The sequence below is a fragment of the Pelophylax lessonae genome (genome assembly GCF_965119305.1).
Source record: "Pelophylax lessonae genome assembly, chromosome: 1".
Lineage (NCBI taxonomy): Eukaryota > Metazoa > Chordata > Amphibia > Anura > Ranidae > Pelophylax > Pelophylax lessonae.
Genome location: NC_138768.1, coordinates 735290647 through 735304276, shown reverse-complemented (window position 1 = coordinate 735304276; position 13630 = coordinate 735290647). Strand labels below are relative to the sequence as shown.

Here is a 13630-nt window from a genome sequence, read left to right as displayed (position 1 = left end):
AGGTAAGGATGGTTAGGTTGCAGTGTGAGGGAAGGTAAGGATGGTTAGGTTGCAGTGTGAGGGAAGGTAAGGACAGTTAGGTTGCAGTGTATGGGAAGGTAGGGATGGTTAGGTTGCAGTGTGAAGGAAGATAAGGACAGTTAGGTTGCAGTGTGAGGGAAGGTAGGGACAGTTAGGTTGCAGTGTGAGGGAAGGTAGGGACAGTTAGGTTGCAGTGTGAGGAAAGGTAAAGAAAGTTAGGTTGCAGTGTGAGGGAAGGTAGGGACGGTTAGGTTGCAGTGTGAGGTAAGGTAAGGATGGTTAGGTTGCAGTGTGAGGGAAGGTAAGGACGGTTAGGTTGCAGTGTGAGGGAAGGTAGGGATGGTTAGGTTGCAGTGTGAGGGAAGGTAAGGACGGTTAGGTTGCAGTGTGAGGGAAGGTAGGGATGGTTAGGTTGCAGTGTGTGAAGGAAGGTAAGGACAGTTAGGTTGCAGTGTGAAGGAAGGTAAGGACAGTTAGGTTGCAGTGTGAGGGAAGGTAGGGATGGTTAGGTTGCAGTGTGAGGGAAGGTAAGGACGGTTAGGTTGCAGTGTGAGGGAAGGTAGGGATGGTTAGGTTGCAGTGTGTGAAGGAAGGTAAGGACAGTTAGGTTGCAGTGTGAAGGAAGGTAAGGACAGTTAGGTTGCAGTGTGAGGGAAGGTAGGGATGGTTAGGTTGGTTGCAGTGTATGGGAAGGTAGAGATGGTTAGGTTGCAGTGTGAAGGAAGGTAGGGATGGTTCGGTTGGTTGCAGTGTGAAGGAAGGTAGGGATGGTTAGGTTGCAGTGTGAAGGAAGGTAAGGACGGTTAGGTTGCAGTGTGAGGGAAGGTAGGGATGACTAGGTTGCAGTGTGTGAAGGAAGGTAAGGATGGTTAGGTTGCAGTGTGAAGGAAGGTAAGGATGGTTAGGTTGCAGTGTGAAGGAAGGTAAGGACAGTTAGGTTGCAGTGTGAGGGAAGGTAGGGATGGTTAGGTTAGTAGCAGTGTATGGGAAGGTAGAGATGGTTAGGTTGCAGTGTGAAGGAAGGTAGGGATGGTTAGGTTGGTTGCAGTGTATGGGAAGGTAGAGATGGTTAGGTTGCAGTGTGAAGGAAGGTAGGGATGGTTAGGTTGCAGTGTATGGGAAGGTAGAGATGGTTAGGTTGCAGTGTGAAGGAAGGTAGGGATGGTTAGGTTGCAGTGTATGGGAAGGTAGAGATGGTTAGGTTGCAGTGTGAAGGAAGGTAAGGACAGTTAGGTTGCAGTGTGAGGGAAGGCCGGGCTCTCATTCATCAGCAGCAGTCGGCTGGTTTCCCTGGTAACAGAGGCTGTCTGGGGAAGGCTGGGAGTATGGAGAGAGCGGCGCCATGGACGGAGCCGGAGGTGAGGGCTCTGATTGGGATTTGGTCAGAGGAGAGTATCAGGCGGCAGTTGCAGGGCACTCTGAGGAACAAGGGGCTCTTCATGTACATCGCCCTCCGTATGAGGCAGCTGGGCATCTATCGGGACTGGAAGCAGTGCCGCTCCAAGTACAAGAACCTGAAGTACGAGTACCGAGCCCTGCGGAGCAGCACCCGGGAGCCCGTCCATAAGATTCCTTTCTATGACGAGCTGCATGCCATACTGGGCACGGAGAGCGCCCCACACGGGGGCCCTGAGGCCGGGATGGAGGAGGAGGAGCCCGGGCCGGAGACACATACAGGTATCAGAGCCAAGCGATTCCTCCATTAAACCAGCTGTGTCTCCATAGACAGCACGGCCTGCCGCTCACTACCACGACATCTAGAGGCCGCTGCCAGGAAGTGCAGGCACACATCTCCCCATTCATCACTATCAGGGCCATTACTTCCATTCATTGTTATGTTCTTCTTAGCAGGACTCTTAAAGGCATACCCCACCCTTTGGAAAAAAATACAAGCAAACATAAATGCACGTAACATAACTACAATTTTCTGTAAACTAGGAAAAGTGTGCAAAATAGGTAAGATTGGGGATTTATGCTGAAGACATGATTTATATACCGAAGTATGAAGAAGAAGTAGAAGCAATTTATACACTGTTGTGGTGAATAGATACATTTATATTTTCTATGAGCAGGAGAGAAGCGCAGAGGGTGTGATTATAGACCAGGAATGGGCAAACTATGGCCCGGCAGACCTTTTAATCCAGCCCGCGGAGCGCTAGCTAACAGTGGCGGCCGGTCCTAGGCTTCAGCAAAGGGTGGACCCGGGGCGCAGAGCAATGCGTGCCGAGCCCACCCATTGTGTGACAATAGCGAATGAAAATTCGCTATTGTCACACAGATCATCTTTCTGGCCAATCAGGAAGCAGGTCTAATACACGCTTCCTGATTGGACGCAAGGCAAACCCCATGCCATTGGCTGAGGAGGAGGCGGGAGGACTCAAGGAGACGCCGGGGGACTGAGGAGAAGTCGCAGCCACCGCTGCTGCTGCAGGTAAGTGCACTGGTCTGGGGGGGGGGCACACTGCATTGAAGGGGGCATGCACGCTGGTCACTGCATTGAAGGGGGCACGCATGCTGGTCTCTGCATTGAAGGGGGACACGTACGCTGGTCTCTGCATTGAAGGGGGCACGCACGCTGGTCTCTGCATTGAAGGGGGCACACACGCTGGTCACTGCATTGAAGGGGGCACGCACGCTGGTCTCTGCATTGAAGGGGGACACGCACACTGGTCTCTGCATTGAAGGGGGCACGCACGCTGGTCTCTGCATTGAAGGGGGACACGCACGCTGGTCTCTGCATTGAAGGGGGCACGCACGCTGGTCACTGCATTGAAGGGGGGCACGCACGCTGGTCTCTGCATTGAAGGGGGCACGCACGCTGGTCACTGCATTGAAGGGGGGCACGCACGCTGGTCTCTGCATTGAAGGGGGCACGCACGCTGGTCACTGCATTAAAGGGGGCATGCACGCTGGTCTCTGCATTGAAGGGGGGCACGCACGCTGGTCACTGCATTGAAGAGGGCACGCACGCTGGTCTCTGCATTGAAGGGGGCACGCACGCTGGTCTCTGCATTGAGGGGGGCACGCACACTGGTCTCTGCTTTGAAGGGGGCATGCACAATGGTCTTTGCATTGAAGGGGGCCCGCACGCTGGTCTCTACATTGAAAGGGGGCACGCATGATGGTCTCTGCAATTCAAAGGGGGCACGCATGATGGTCTCTGCATTGAAAGGGGGCATGCACGATGGTCTCTGCATTGAAGGGGGCATGCTGGTCACTGCATTAAAGGGGGCACGCTGGTCACTGTTTTGAAGGGGGCACGCTGTTCACTGTGCATTGAAAGGGGGCACGCTGGTCTCTCTGCATTGAAAGGGGGCACGCTGGTGACTCTGCATTGAAAGGGGGCACGCTGGTGACTCTGCATTGAAAGGGGGCACGTTGGTCTCTCTGCATTGAAAGGGGGCACGCTGGTCTCTCTGCATTGAAAGGGGGCACGCTGGTAACTGCATTGAAAGGGGGAACACTATACCTTAATTACTGAAGGCCCCTTTCACACTATTGTGACCTCAAAGTCACGCAATTTTTTACAGCATTTTTTACTATCTACTCTTGGTCCGGCCCCTGGGTCCAATATATGAACCCATTGCGGCCCTCGAGTCAAAAACTTTGCCCACCCCTGTGATAGACAGTATGCTCAGGAGAGGAGTGCAGAGGGTGTGATTATAGATAGTATGCACAGGAGAGGAGTGCAGAGGGTGTGATTATGGACAGTATGCACAGGAGAGGAGTGCAGAGGGTGTGATTATGGACAGTATGCACAGGAGAGGAGTGCAGAGGGTGTGATTATGGACAGTATGCACAGGAGAGGAGTGCAGAGGGTGTGATTATAGACAGTATGCCCAGGAGAGGAGTGCAGAGGGTGTGATTATAGACAGTATGCACAGGAGAGAAGTGCAGAGGGTGTGATTATAGACAGTATGCACAGGAGAGGAGTGCAGGGGGTATGGGAGTGGGCAAAATGTGCAGGAGAGGAGTGCAGGGGGTATGGGAGTGGGCAGAATGTGCAGGAGAGGAGTGCCAAAGGATATGACAAAGGGCAGAATGTGCAGGAGAGGAGTGCCTAAGGATATGACAAAGGGCAGAATGTGCAGGAGAAGAGTGCCTAAGGATATGACAAAGGGCAGAATGTGCAGGAGAAGAGTGCCTAAGGATATGACAAAGGGCAGAATGTGCAGGAGAAGAGTGCCTAAGGATGTGACGAGGAGCAGAATGCGCAGGAGAAGAGTGCCTAAGGATATGACAAGGAGCAGAAAGAATGTGTAGGAGAGGAGTACAGATGGCATGAGAGTGTGTAGAATATGCAGGAGAAGAGTGCCAAAGGGTATGGCAAGGGGAAGAATGTGCAGGAGAGGAGTGCCAAAGGGTATGAAAGGGGGCAGAATGTGCAGGAGAGGAGTGCCAAAGGGTGTGACAAGGGGCAGATTGTACAGGAAATGAGTGCAGAGGGTATGGGAGTGGGTAGAATGTGCAGGAGAGGAGTGCCAAAGGATATGACAAGGGGCAGAATGTGCAGGAGAGGAGTGCCAAAGGGTATGACATGGGGGAGAATGTGAAGGAGAGGAGTACAGATGGCATGAGAGTGGGCAGAATGTGCAGGAGAGGAGTGCCAAAGGGTATGACATGGGGGAGAATGTGAAGGAGAGGAGTACAGATGGCATGAGAGTGGGTAGAATGTGCAGGAGAGGAATGCCAAAAGGTTAGTAGTGAAATTTTTAGTAGTGAAAGCTAGCGCGACACCCAGACAGCAGGCAAGTGATGATGCATGATGAGGCAGCAGTCTGCACATGTCCAAGATGGCTACCAACAGGAGGGTAAGGTAAGACCTTGACAACAGGAGAGGAGTGACAGATGGTATGACAGTGGGCACTATGTACAGGAGAGGATTGACAGAGGGTATGACAGTGGGCACTATGTACAGGACAGGAATGACAGACAGTATGACAGTGGGCACTATGTACAGGAGAGGAGTGACAGAGGGTATGACAGTGGGCACTATGTACAGGACAGGAATGACAGACAGTATGACAGTGGGCACTATGTACAGGAGAGGAGTGACAGAGGGTATGACAGTGGGCACTGTACAGGGAGGAGTGACAGAGGTTATGACAGTGGGTACTATGTAAAGGAGAGGAATAACATAGGGTATGACAATGGGCACTATGTACAGGAAGGAGTGACAGAGGGTATGACAGTTGGTACTATGTACAGGAGAGGAGTGACAGAGGGTATGACAGTGGGCACTATGTACAGGGAGGAGTGACAGAGGGTATGACAGCGGGTACTATGTAAAGTAGAGGAATGACATAGGGTATGACAGTGGGCACTTTGTACAGGGAGGAGTGACAGAGGGTATGGGAGTGGGCACTATGTACAGGAGAGGAGTGACAGAGGGTATGACAGTGGGCACTATTTACAGGAGAGGAGTGACAGATGGTATGACAGTGGGCACTATGTAAAGGACAGCAGGCAGAATGTGCAGGAGAGTACTGTCAGAGGGTTTGACAGTGGGCCTATATACAGGAGAAGAGGGCATGATGAGTTGTATGTTCTGGAGGGTATGGTGCTATTTGTGCTAGAGATACAAGAAGTATATGGTAGTTTTCACCCTGATTGTGTGAACGTTTGTCACATGCACTCAACAAATATTTTATACATAGACCCAAAAATGTATTGTGTATTTTGCTATAACTTAAACAAATTATGATTTGTTTTCCTCCCTATGACAGATCGTCAGAGTCCCGAAGGAGGTAACAGTGATCTGCTACTTGTACCAGCTGTCCATAATGAGGGAGGAAAGCATTGGTCTGCTAGGGAGACGCTGGCACTTATAAACATTTGGTCTGACAAGAGTATAAGGGGGCAGCTGAAAGGAACTGTCAGGAACCAGAAGATTTTTGAACACATTGCAAGTCTTCTCCAGCAAGCAGGGATAGACAGAGACTGGAGGCAGTGCCGGACTAAGTATAAAAATCTGAAACATGAGTATGCTGTGGTGAAGAAGGCTCAAGATTCCGGGAATCGATGGAAGACAATGAAATATTTCAAAGAACTTGATACTATTTTATCAGGCAAACCATCTGGGTACAGAAAGATTAACAATGACAAACCATTATCACTGCCATGCCCGAGACCTGTTCCTGCTGCTATTGCTGCTGACTCTCTGTCAGGTGAGTCGAAGGTGTCATTTTAAAATAAAAAGATGGCCTCCATCATACTTCATCTATGAATATCTTATCTAATCTGCTGATTTTTATATCGCACGAGAAACTACCGTATTTATCGGCGTATAACACGCGCCGGCGTATAACACGCACCTAAATTTTAGGGCAGAAATTTCAGGAAAAAAGCTGAAATTTAAAATAAACAGCTTTGAACTCAGAACATTTTTTTAAAATTAAATGTAGTCTTACCAGTGCCCACTAATGCAGCCTCATCAGCGCAGTGTCCTTAAATGCAGCCTCGCCAGTGCAGTGCCCATACATGCAGCCTCGCCAGTGCAGTACCCATACATGCAGCCTTGCCAATGCCCATACATGCAGCCTCGCCAGCGCCAGTGCCCATACATGCAGCCTCGCCAGTGCCCATAATTGCAGCCTCGCCAATGCAAAGCCAATACATGCAGCCTCGCCAGCGCAGTGCCCATACATGCAGCCTCGCCAGCGCCAGTCCTCATAATTGCAGCCTCGCCAGTGCCCATAATTGCAGCCTCGCCAGTGCCCATACATGCAGCCTCGCCAGTGCCCATAATTGCAGCCTCGCCAGCGCCCATAATTGCAGCCTTGCCAGCGCCACTATACACATCACTTTTAAAAATGTCCAGAAAGCAGCGCCGAGAGGTAGAAGGGGGTGGGTGGCGCCGAGAAGGAAGGACGCGCTCTCATCGGAAGTCCTGGCGCCTATGATTGACGTCGGCATAGGAGGCGGGACTTCCGATGACAGCGCGTCCTTCCTTCTCCTCGGCGCTGCCCGCCCCTTCTACTTCTCGGCGCTGCTTTCTGGGCATTTTTCTTTTTATATCGGCGTATAACACGCACAGCTACTTTTTCCTCCATTTTTAGGAGGAAAAAGTGCGTGTTATACGCCGATAAATACGGTATTTGCTGTACAAAAAGGTGACAGCTAAACAGTAAGCATCTCCTAAGCTTGGTTTGCAGTAAACTGAAATCTGATTTGCTATATAGTCAGTGGTATATTTTGGCTTTGTGCTGCCCTAGGCAAGAATAAAAATGGGTGCCACCCCCCCCCCTCCTATGTAAATTTCCCCCACTCCTTTTTTAATTGATTTTACTCCCTCCAAAATCGAAGGACTACAAGTCCCAGCATGAACCCCTGAGAGCGCACGAGAGGGGGTGGGAGAGAGAGAGAGGGGGGGTGGGTGAGAGAGAGAAGGGGGAATGAAAGAGAGAGGGATGAGAGAGAAAGAGGGGGGTTGAGAGAGAGAGAGAAGGGATGAGGGAGTGGGGGATGAGAGAGAGCGAGGGGGGGTGATAGAGAGAGAGGGGGATGAGAGAGAGGGGGGATGAGAGAGAGAGGGGGATGAAAGAGAGAGCGAGAGAGAGAAGGGGGGATGAGAGAGAGAGCAGATGAGAGAGAGGGGGTTGAGAGAGAGGGGGTTGAGAGAGAGGGGGATGAGAGAGAGAGACGGGGGAGGAGAGAGAGGGGGGATGAGAGAGGGGGGATGAGAGAGGGGTAAGGAGAGAGAGAGGGGGGATGAGAGAGGGGGGATGAGAGAGGGGTAAGGAGAGAGAGAGGGGGATGAGAGAGAGGGAGGATGAGAGAGAGAGGGATGACAGAGAGAGGGGGGTTACAGAGAAATAGAGAGGGGTGAGAGAGAGAGAGGGGGGGAGAGAGAGAGAGAGAGGGGGGAGTGAGAGAGAGAGAGGGGGATGAGAGAGGCGGCTCTAGCAACCAGTGGCCAATAGAGTCTCAGGTGGAGGGGGGGGGGTAGCTTTTTTGCTGCCCCCTGCAATCTGCCGCCCTAGGCCTGGGCCTTGTTGGCCTAGGCCAAAATACAGCACTGTGTGGTGCACCGAAATTTCGCCAATCAAAATTTTCAGCCAAAAATGGGCCTATCCCATTTCGGCTGAAAACAGGTCATATTCTGTCTCTGTATTCTCTCCCTGTTCCTTATCTTTCTCTTCCAGACAGAATTTTTATTTTTTGGTACTGCTGAGACTAGTGCCTCTCTAGCATCCCAGGCATCCCCTCATTTTCTCCAATATCTTTTTTTTGTTCCCCAATGTACTAGAAAAAACAATTTTAAATCATTTGGGGGGAAAAGAGTAATTATCGGTTTTGCTTTTCGGCCAAAATTTTAATTTCGGTGCATCCCTATTGCTATAGGTTACTACTCTTTGAACATCACATCGTAGCATAAGTAGTCAAAAAATAATAAGTCTATCAAAACAGCAGTGCCATGTCAAAGTATAAATCTTATCAAAGTATAATAGTAGTATAAATCACCTAAAACATCTGTAGAAAAGATGAACATAGCACTGCATTATACCTTTGTATGAGGAGTGAAAAGTTTATACAGCCGTTAAAGCCCAGCCCCAGGCAACATGGCTTTTTTTTTACAGTTTCAGTCCGTTTGTACTTATCCTCTAAAATGCTTTATTATGTTATTCTCCTGCAAGCTAATTTTAACTTGAACCTCTTAACCTGCCCTGATAGCATGACTCCTGCTGCAGGCTTTGCTTTGTGAATGGCAAAGAAGAGATCGTGGGAAGAGAGACGCAAATCTGGAACTTGTTACACAAGACTTGCTGGTGTCAGTGATTATCCCAAAGTACAGTGGACAGGGTATGATGAGCACATTAACTAAGACTGTAGGTTAATACCAATGTAATAAAGCCACTTTAAAGGAAAAGGGCAAATAGGCACTAAAACTTTAGAAAAAGGGCTTTAACTCTTTCACTGCCAGAGCCATTTTTGCATTTTGTGTACACATGTTTAAAAAATATTTTAAGCCTGAAGATTAGATAAACCCCAATACATTATATATTTATTTATCGTACATCACGGGACACAGAGCAGGCTATAAATATGACTAACTGGGTCATGCGCCACCTATAGGTGAATGGACACTAGCTGACAAAACATTCCACTTGTATATAATCCCTCCTACTCGGGAAGCTCCTCAGTTTTCTTGCCAAGGTGATGGTAACTGAACTACAGCTCTCCGTGTGCCATGGCTATACTGTAAAGTGATTCTAGGAGGGATCAAGAGTTGGTTGGTCGTATCCATTCCTTTGGCTGGGACACTTAGATGAATGGAGTCAGATTTCGGCGGGGCTTTGTCTTTAATGCAAGCTTTCGGTGCTGTACCCTGCATATACGGAACCCTGCACAGTTAGGTACTGACCAAGGTGTTCCACTGGAGTGCTGTATAGGTCCAGTGGGCCCTGAGTTTAAGGGGGAATTGACTCCCTGAAGGTCCAGGGCGACGGTGCCCACTTTGATGTGTGAAGGTGAGATCCTTGTTCTGCGTAAGAGAATGGTGAGTCTGGCCCTTTAAGGTATCTTTACTGCCTGCCGTATATTTCCTTATGAACCACTAGGGGCAGTGGAAGACTCTGTGTCCCTTTCTGGTGACTCTGTGCCTTTTCTGGTGCTATATGTGCTGTTGACTGTGGGGCTTTCTGTAAGTTTGTTGTTTTTCTTAGGTATTTGGCTTTTTCTTCGTTCCGGCATGCACAAGGTCAGGTGCAGTCCGGCATCCTCAGGGCAGTGTGGGCATGTGCAATTTAGACAACTGTGCACAACCTGTTTTAATCCAGCAGCACACCTTGGAAAGGCTTCCAGAAAGTGTGTGTGGGGGGGGGGGGGAGAACGCAGCTGCTAAGGGTGCAGGTGTGCAATCGTCAGGTCCTGAGGACATTAGTCATACTCCAGCTGTATTTTCATTCCTCGAAAGACCAGAGGTGACAGGTACATCTGAACTACCTTGTCTGGTATTGTAGCTACTGCAGGGGCATCCACCTTGGTTTATGTCACTAAAGATAACTTGATGGCTGCTTTGGTGGGTCTGGAAGGTAAAAGTAAAGGTATAATTTCCTCCATGGCACAGGGGGGTAAGATATGGGAGAGGTCCCCTTCACTAGAGCCTCCACAGGAGGTAGAAGAGAAATGGGTGGACATTGATGAGGAGGGGGGTCGGTGTAGAGCTTGAAGAGGATTAGATAGTGGATTCTACCTCTGCAGAATCTGGGCCCTGAGGAAGCTCAGGGGTCCTCAGGTCTCACAGGAGCAGAAGGTGTTAGTACATTCTCTCTCTGAAATGGTTTGAGCTGACTTTGGGTTGCCCCCTGGCTAAGTCCTCATTGGGTAAAGCAGAGCTCCACCCAAAAAGGGAAGCTCCACTTGTCTACTTCCTTCCGCCCCCCCCCCCCCCTCCTTGCCCTGCAGCCAGCCCATTCACAAAGTGTAGTACACTTCGTGCATGTGCAGTAGGAAACTGGCTGTGAAGCTGCAAGGCTTTACTGCCGGTATCTCTTAGTCAAAAGCACCCAATAGCCGATTGAAAAATCGGCTCTGAGTGAGGACACCGCTTGATTCCTGGACAGGTAAGTGCCCTAATATTCAAAGTCAGCAGCTACAGTATTTGTAAAAATTGTTGTATGCTGAATGGAATCAACCAGATGGGGTGTTTGTGTCGCCAAGGAGATTTTCTCACCTCTATCCTATAGAGGAATTTTTTTTGAAAAGGTGGGTGTATGCCCGCAGTGCATGCAGTGGTATCTTATCGATATCTCAATACAAATTTCACTTGCCCAGTAGACAATGTACAGTTCTTTAAAGATCAGGCGAACAAGAGACTGGAGATGTTGTTGAAGGTTCTGCTGTGCAACTGGCAGTAGCAGCCATTAGTGTTTGCCAAAGCCTTAAGGATCGCATTAGGTGGTTGGTAAAGAAGAAACCGTCACGTGCAGAAACAGACACTGGTAAAGGGTTATCAGAGTTGCCCCGGGCTCTGTGTTTTGAGGTAGATGCCCTGAAGGACTCTATTTGACAGATCTCTAGCTTTGCCTTTGTGTCTGTCCACATGTGGAAGATTCTATGGTTAAAGAGCTGGTCCGTGGAACTGCCATGTAAAATGTTGTTAGCAGGGTTTCTCTTTTTATGGTCTGTTTGGGAAGATCTTGGATTAGTAGAGTGCCTTGCAAAAGTATTCGGCCCCCTTGAACTTTTCAACCTTTTGCCACATTTCAGGCTTCAAACATAAAGATATAAAACTGTAATTTTTTTTGAAGAATCAACAAGTGGGACACAATCATTAAGTGGAATGACATTTATTGGATATTTCAAACTTTGTTAACAAATAAAAAACTGAAAAATTGGGCATGCAAAATTATTCAGCCCCTTTACTTTCAGTGCAGCAAACTCTCTACAGAAGTTCAGTGAGGATCTCTGAATGATCCAATGTTGACCTAAATGACTAATGATGATAAATAGAATCCACCTGTGTGTAATCAAGTCTCCGTATAAATGCCCCTGCATTGTGATAGTCTCAGAGGTCCATTTAAAGTGCAGAGAGCATCGTGAAGAACAAGGAACACACCAGTCAGGTCCGAGATACTGTTGTGGAGAAGTTTAAAGCTGGATTTGGATACAAAAAGATTTCCCAAGCTTTAAACATCCCAAGGAGCACTGTGCAAGCGATAATATTGAAATGGAAGGAGTATCAGACCACTGCAAATCTACGAAGACCTGGCCGTCCCTCTAAACTTTCAGCTCATACAAGGAGAAGACTGATCAGAGATGCAGCCAAGAGGCCCATGATCACTCTGGATGTACTGCAGAGATCTACAGCTGAGGTGGGAGACTCTGTCCATAGGACAACAATCAGTCGTATACTGCACAAATCTGGCCTTTATGGAAGAGTGGCAAAAAGAAAGCCATTTCATAAAACCATTTCCGGAAGCCAGAAGCTGCAGGGTGATCGGTGCACAGTGAGGGAGCTGTGTGTGTGAGAGAGAAGGAGGAGCGGAGGAGGAGCCGTACGTGCGGAGGAAGCCGCACCAGGGAGCCGGGGGCCGGGTGAAGGAGACTTGGAAGGTGACCGACTGACAGGGAGACAGAGCGGGGATGGAGCAGCGGTGGCGGGGGTGACCGAGAGCGTGCGACAGGGTGACAGAGCAGCGGCGGCAAGGACAAGGACCTGACAGGACCTGACCGGGGACGTAAGGTAACAACTGATCAGCTGGTAGGGGGGTGGGACTGGTGGGGGGACCAAAAGCACAACACTACAAGCAATACAGGTTGCAAAGGGGCTGCTATAGACTGAGAGGGGTAGCTGTGGTACGATCTGCACTGAGCTGATCTATCTGCTTAAAACTACTCTGTGTCTGACTGACTGCTCTGCAACTGACTGACAGCTCTGCGACTGACTGACTGCTCTGTGACTGACCGACTGTGCCGCGACTGATTGACTGTGCTGTGACTGACTGACTGCTCTGCGACGGACTGACTGCGCTGTGACTGACTGACTGCGCTGTGACTGACTGCTCTGCGACTGTCTGACTGCTCTGCGACTGTCTGACTGCTCTGCGACTGTCTGACTGTGCTCTGCGACTGACTGACAGTGCTCTGTGACCGGCCGACTGGTGAAGATCTTTGGACTGGTGAGTATCCTTGCGACTGGTGAGGATCTTTGCAACTGGTGAGTATCTTTTGCGACTGGTGAGTATCTTGCGACTGGTGAGTATCTTGCGACTGGTGAGTATCTAGCGACTGGTGAGTATCTTGCGACTAGTGAGTATCTTGCGACGGGTGAGTTTCCTTGCAACTGGTGAGTATCCTTGCGACTGGTGAGTTTCTTTGCGACAGGGAGTATCTTTGCGACAGGTGAGTATCCTTGCGACTGGTGAGTATCTTTGTGACTGGTGAGTATCTTGCGACTGGTGAGTATCCTTGCGACTGGTGAGTGTCTTTGCGACTGGTGAGTATCCTTGCGACTGGTGAGTATCTTTGCGACTGGTGAGTATCCTTGCGACTGGTGAGTATCTTTGTGAGTGGTGAGTATCTTTGCAACTGGTGAGTATCTTTGCGACTGGTGAGTATCTTTGCGACTGGTGAGGATCCTTGCGACTGGTGAGTATCTTAGTGACTGGTTAGTATACTAGCGACTGGTGAGTACCCCAGGTTTAGTACCAGGGGATTTAGAGGTAGTGTAGGTAAGGACGAGCAGGTCATTAACATTATCCCCATAGAGTAGTGGGTAATAATGTCCGACAGGATTGGGGATGCCACTCAGTGCACTTCTTGCGCCATGTATGAGTTCCTTGATGAACCAATCAAGGGCGAATACTGCTGTGCAAGATGTGAGCGACTTGTTGCTCTGGAAGACCAGATCCTGGATCTAGAGAACACAGTGGCAAGACTGCGTCGCATCAACAACCTGGAAAGGAGCTTGGACATTACCCATCAGGCGCTGGCAGGGGCCAGCATAGAGGAGGAAGGAGACGCAGGCATCAGAGGTACGCAGTTGGGTGACCGTTAGGAAGCCTAGTGGGAAGAGTGTCAGGGAGGCCAGTCCTGAGTTGGTACACCCTAACATATTTGCCGAGTTGCAGGTTGAGGGGGATATCAGCTCAGGGGTGGCAGAGCT

The 13630-nt window shown here is 49.7% G+C and overlaps 1 protein-coding gene across 2 annotated transcripts in view; it reads left to right on the top strand.

Moving 5' to 3' along the window:
* The first annotated feature begins 1311 nt into the window (after positions 1-1311).
* PAICS (phosphoribosylaminoimidazole carboxylase and phosphoribosylaminoimidazolesuccinocarboxamide synthase) overlaps positions 1312-13630 on the top strand; it is a 130548-nt gene continuing 118229 nt past the window's right edge. Inside the window, exons 1-2 of one of the 2 annotated variants that reach the window (XM_082264894.1) lie at positions 1312-1698; positions 5748-6188. In XM_082264894.1, coding sequence (XP_082121020.1) covers positions 1347-1698; positions 5748-6188 — 793 coding nt within the window. In that variant the 5' untranslated portion in view covers positions 1312-1346. The remainder of the gene's footprint in view (positions 1699-5747; positions 6189-13630) is intronic. The other variant, XM_082264893.1, reaches the window with a different exon arrangement.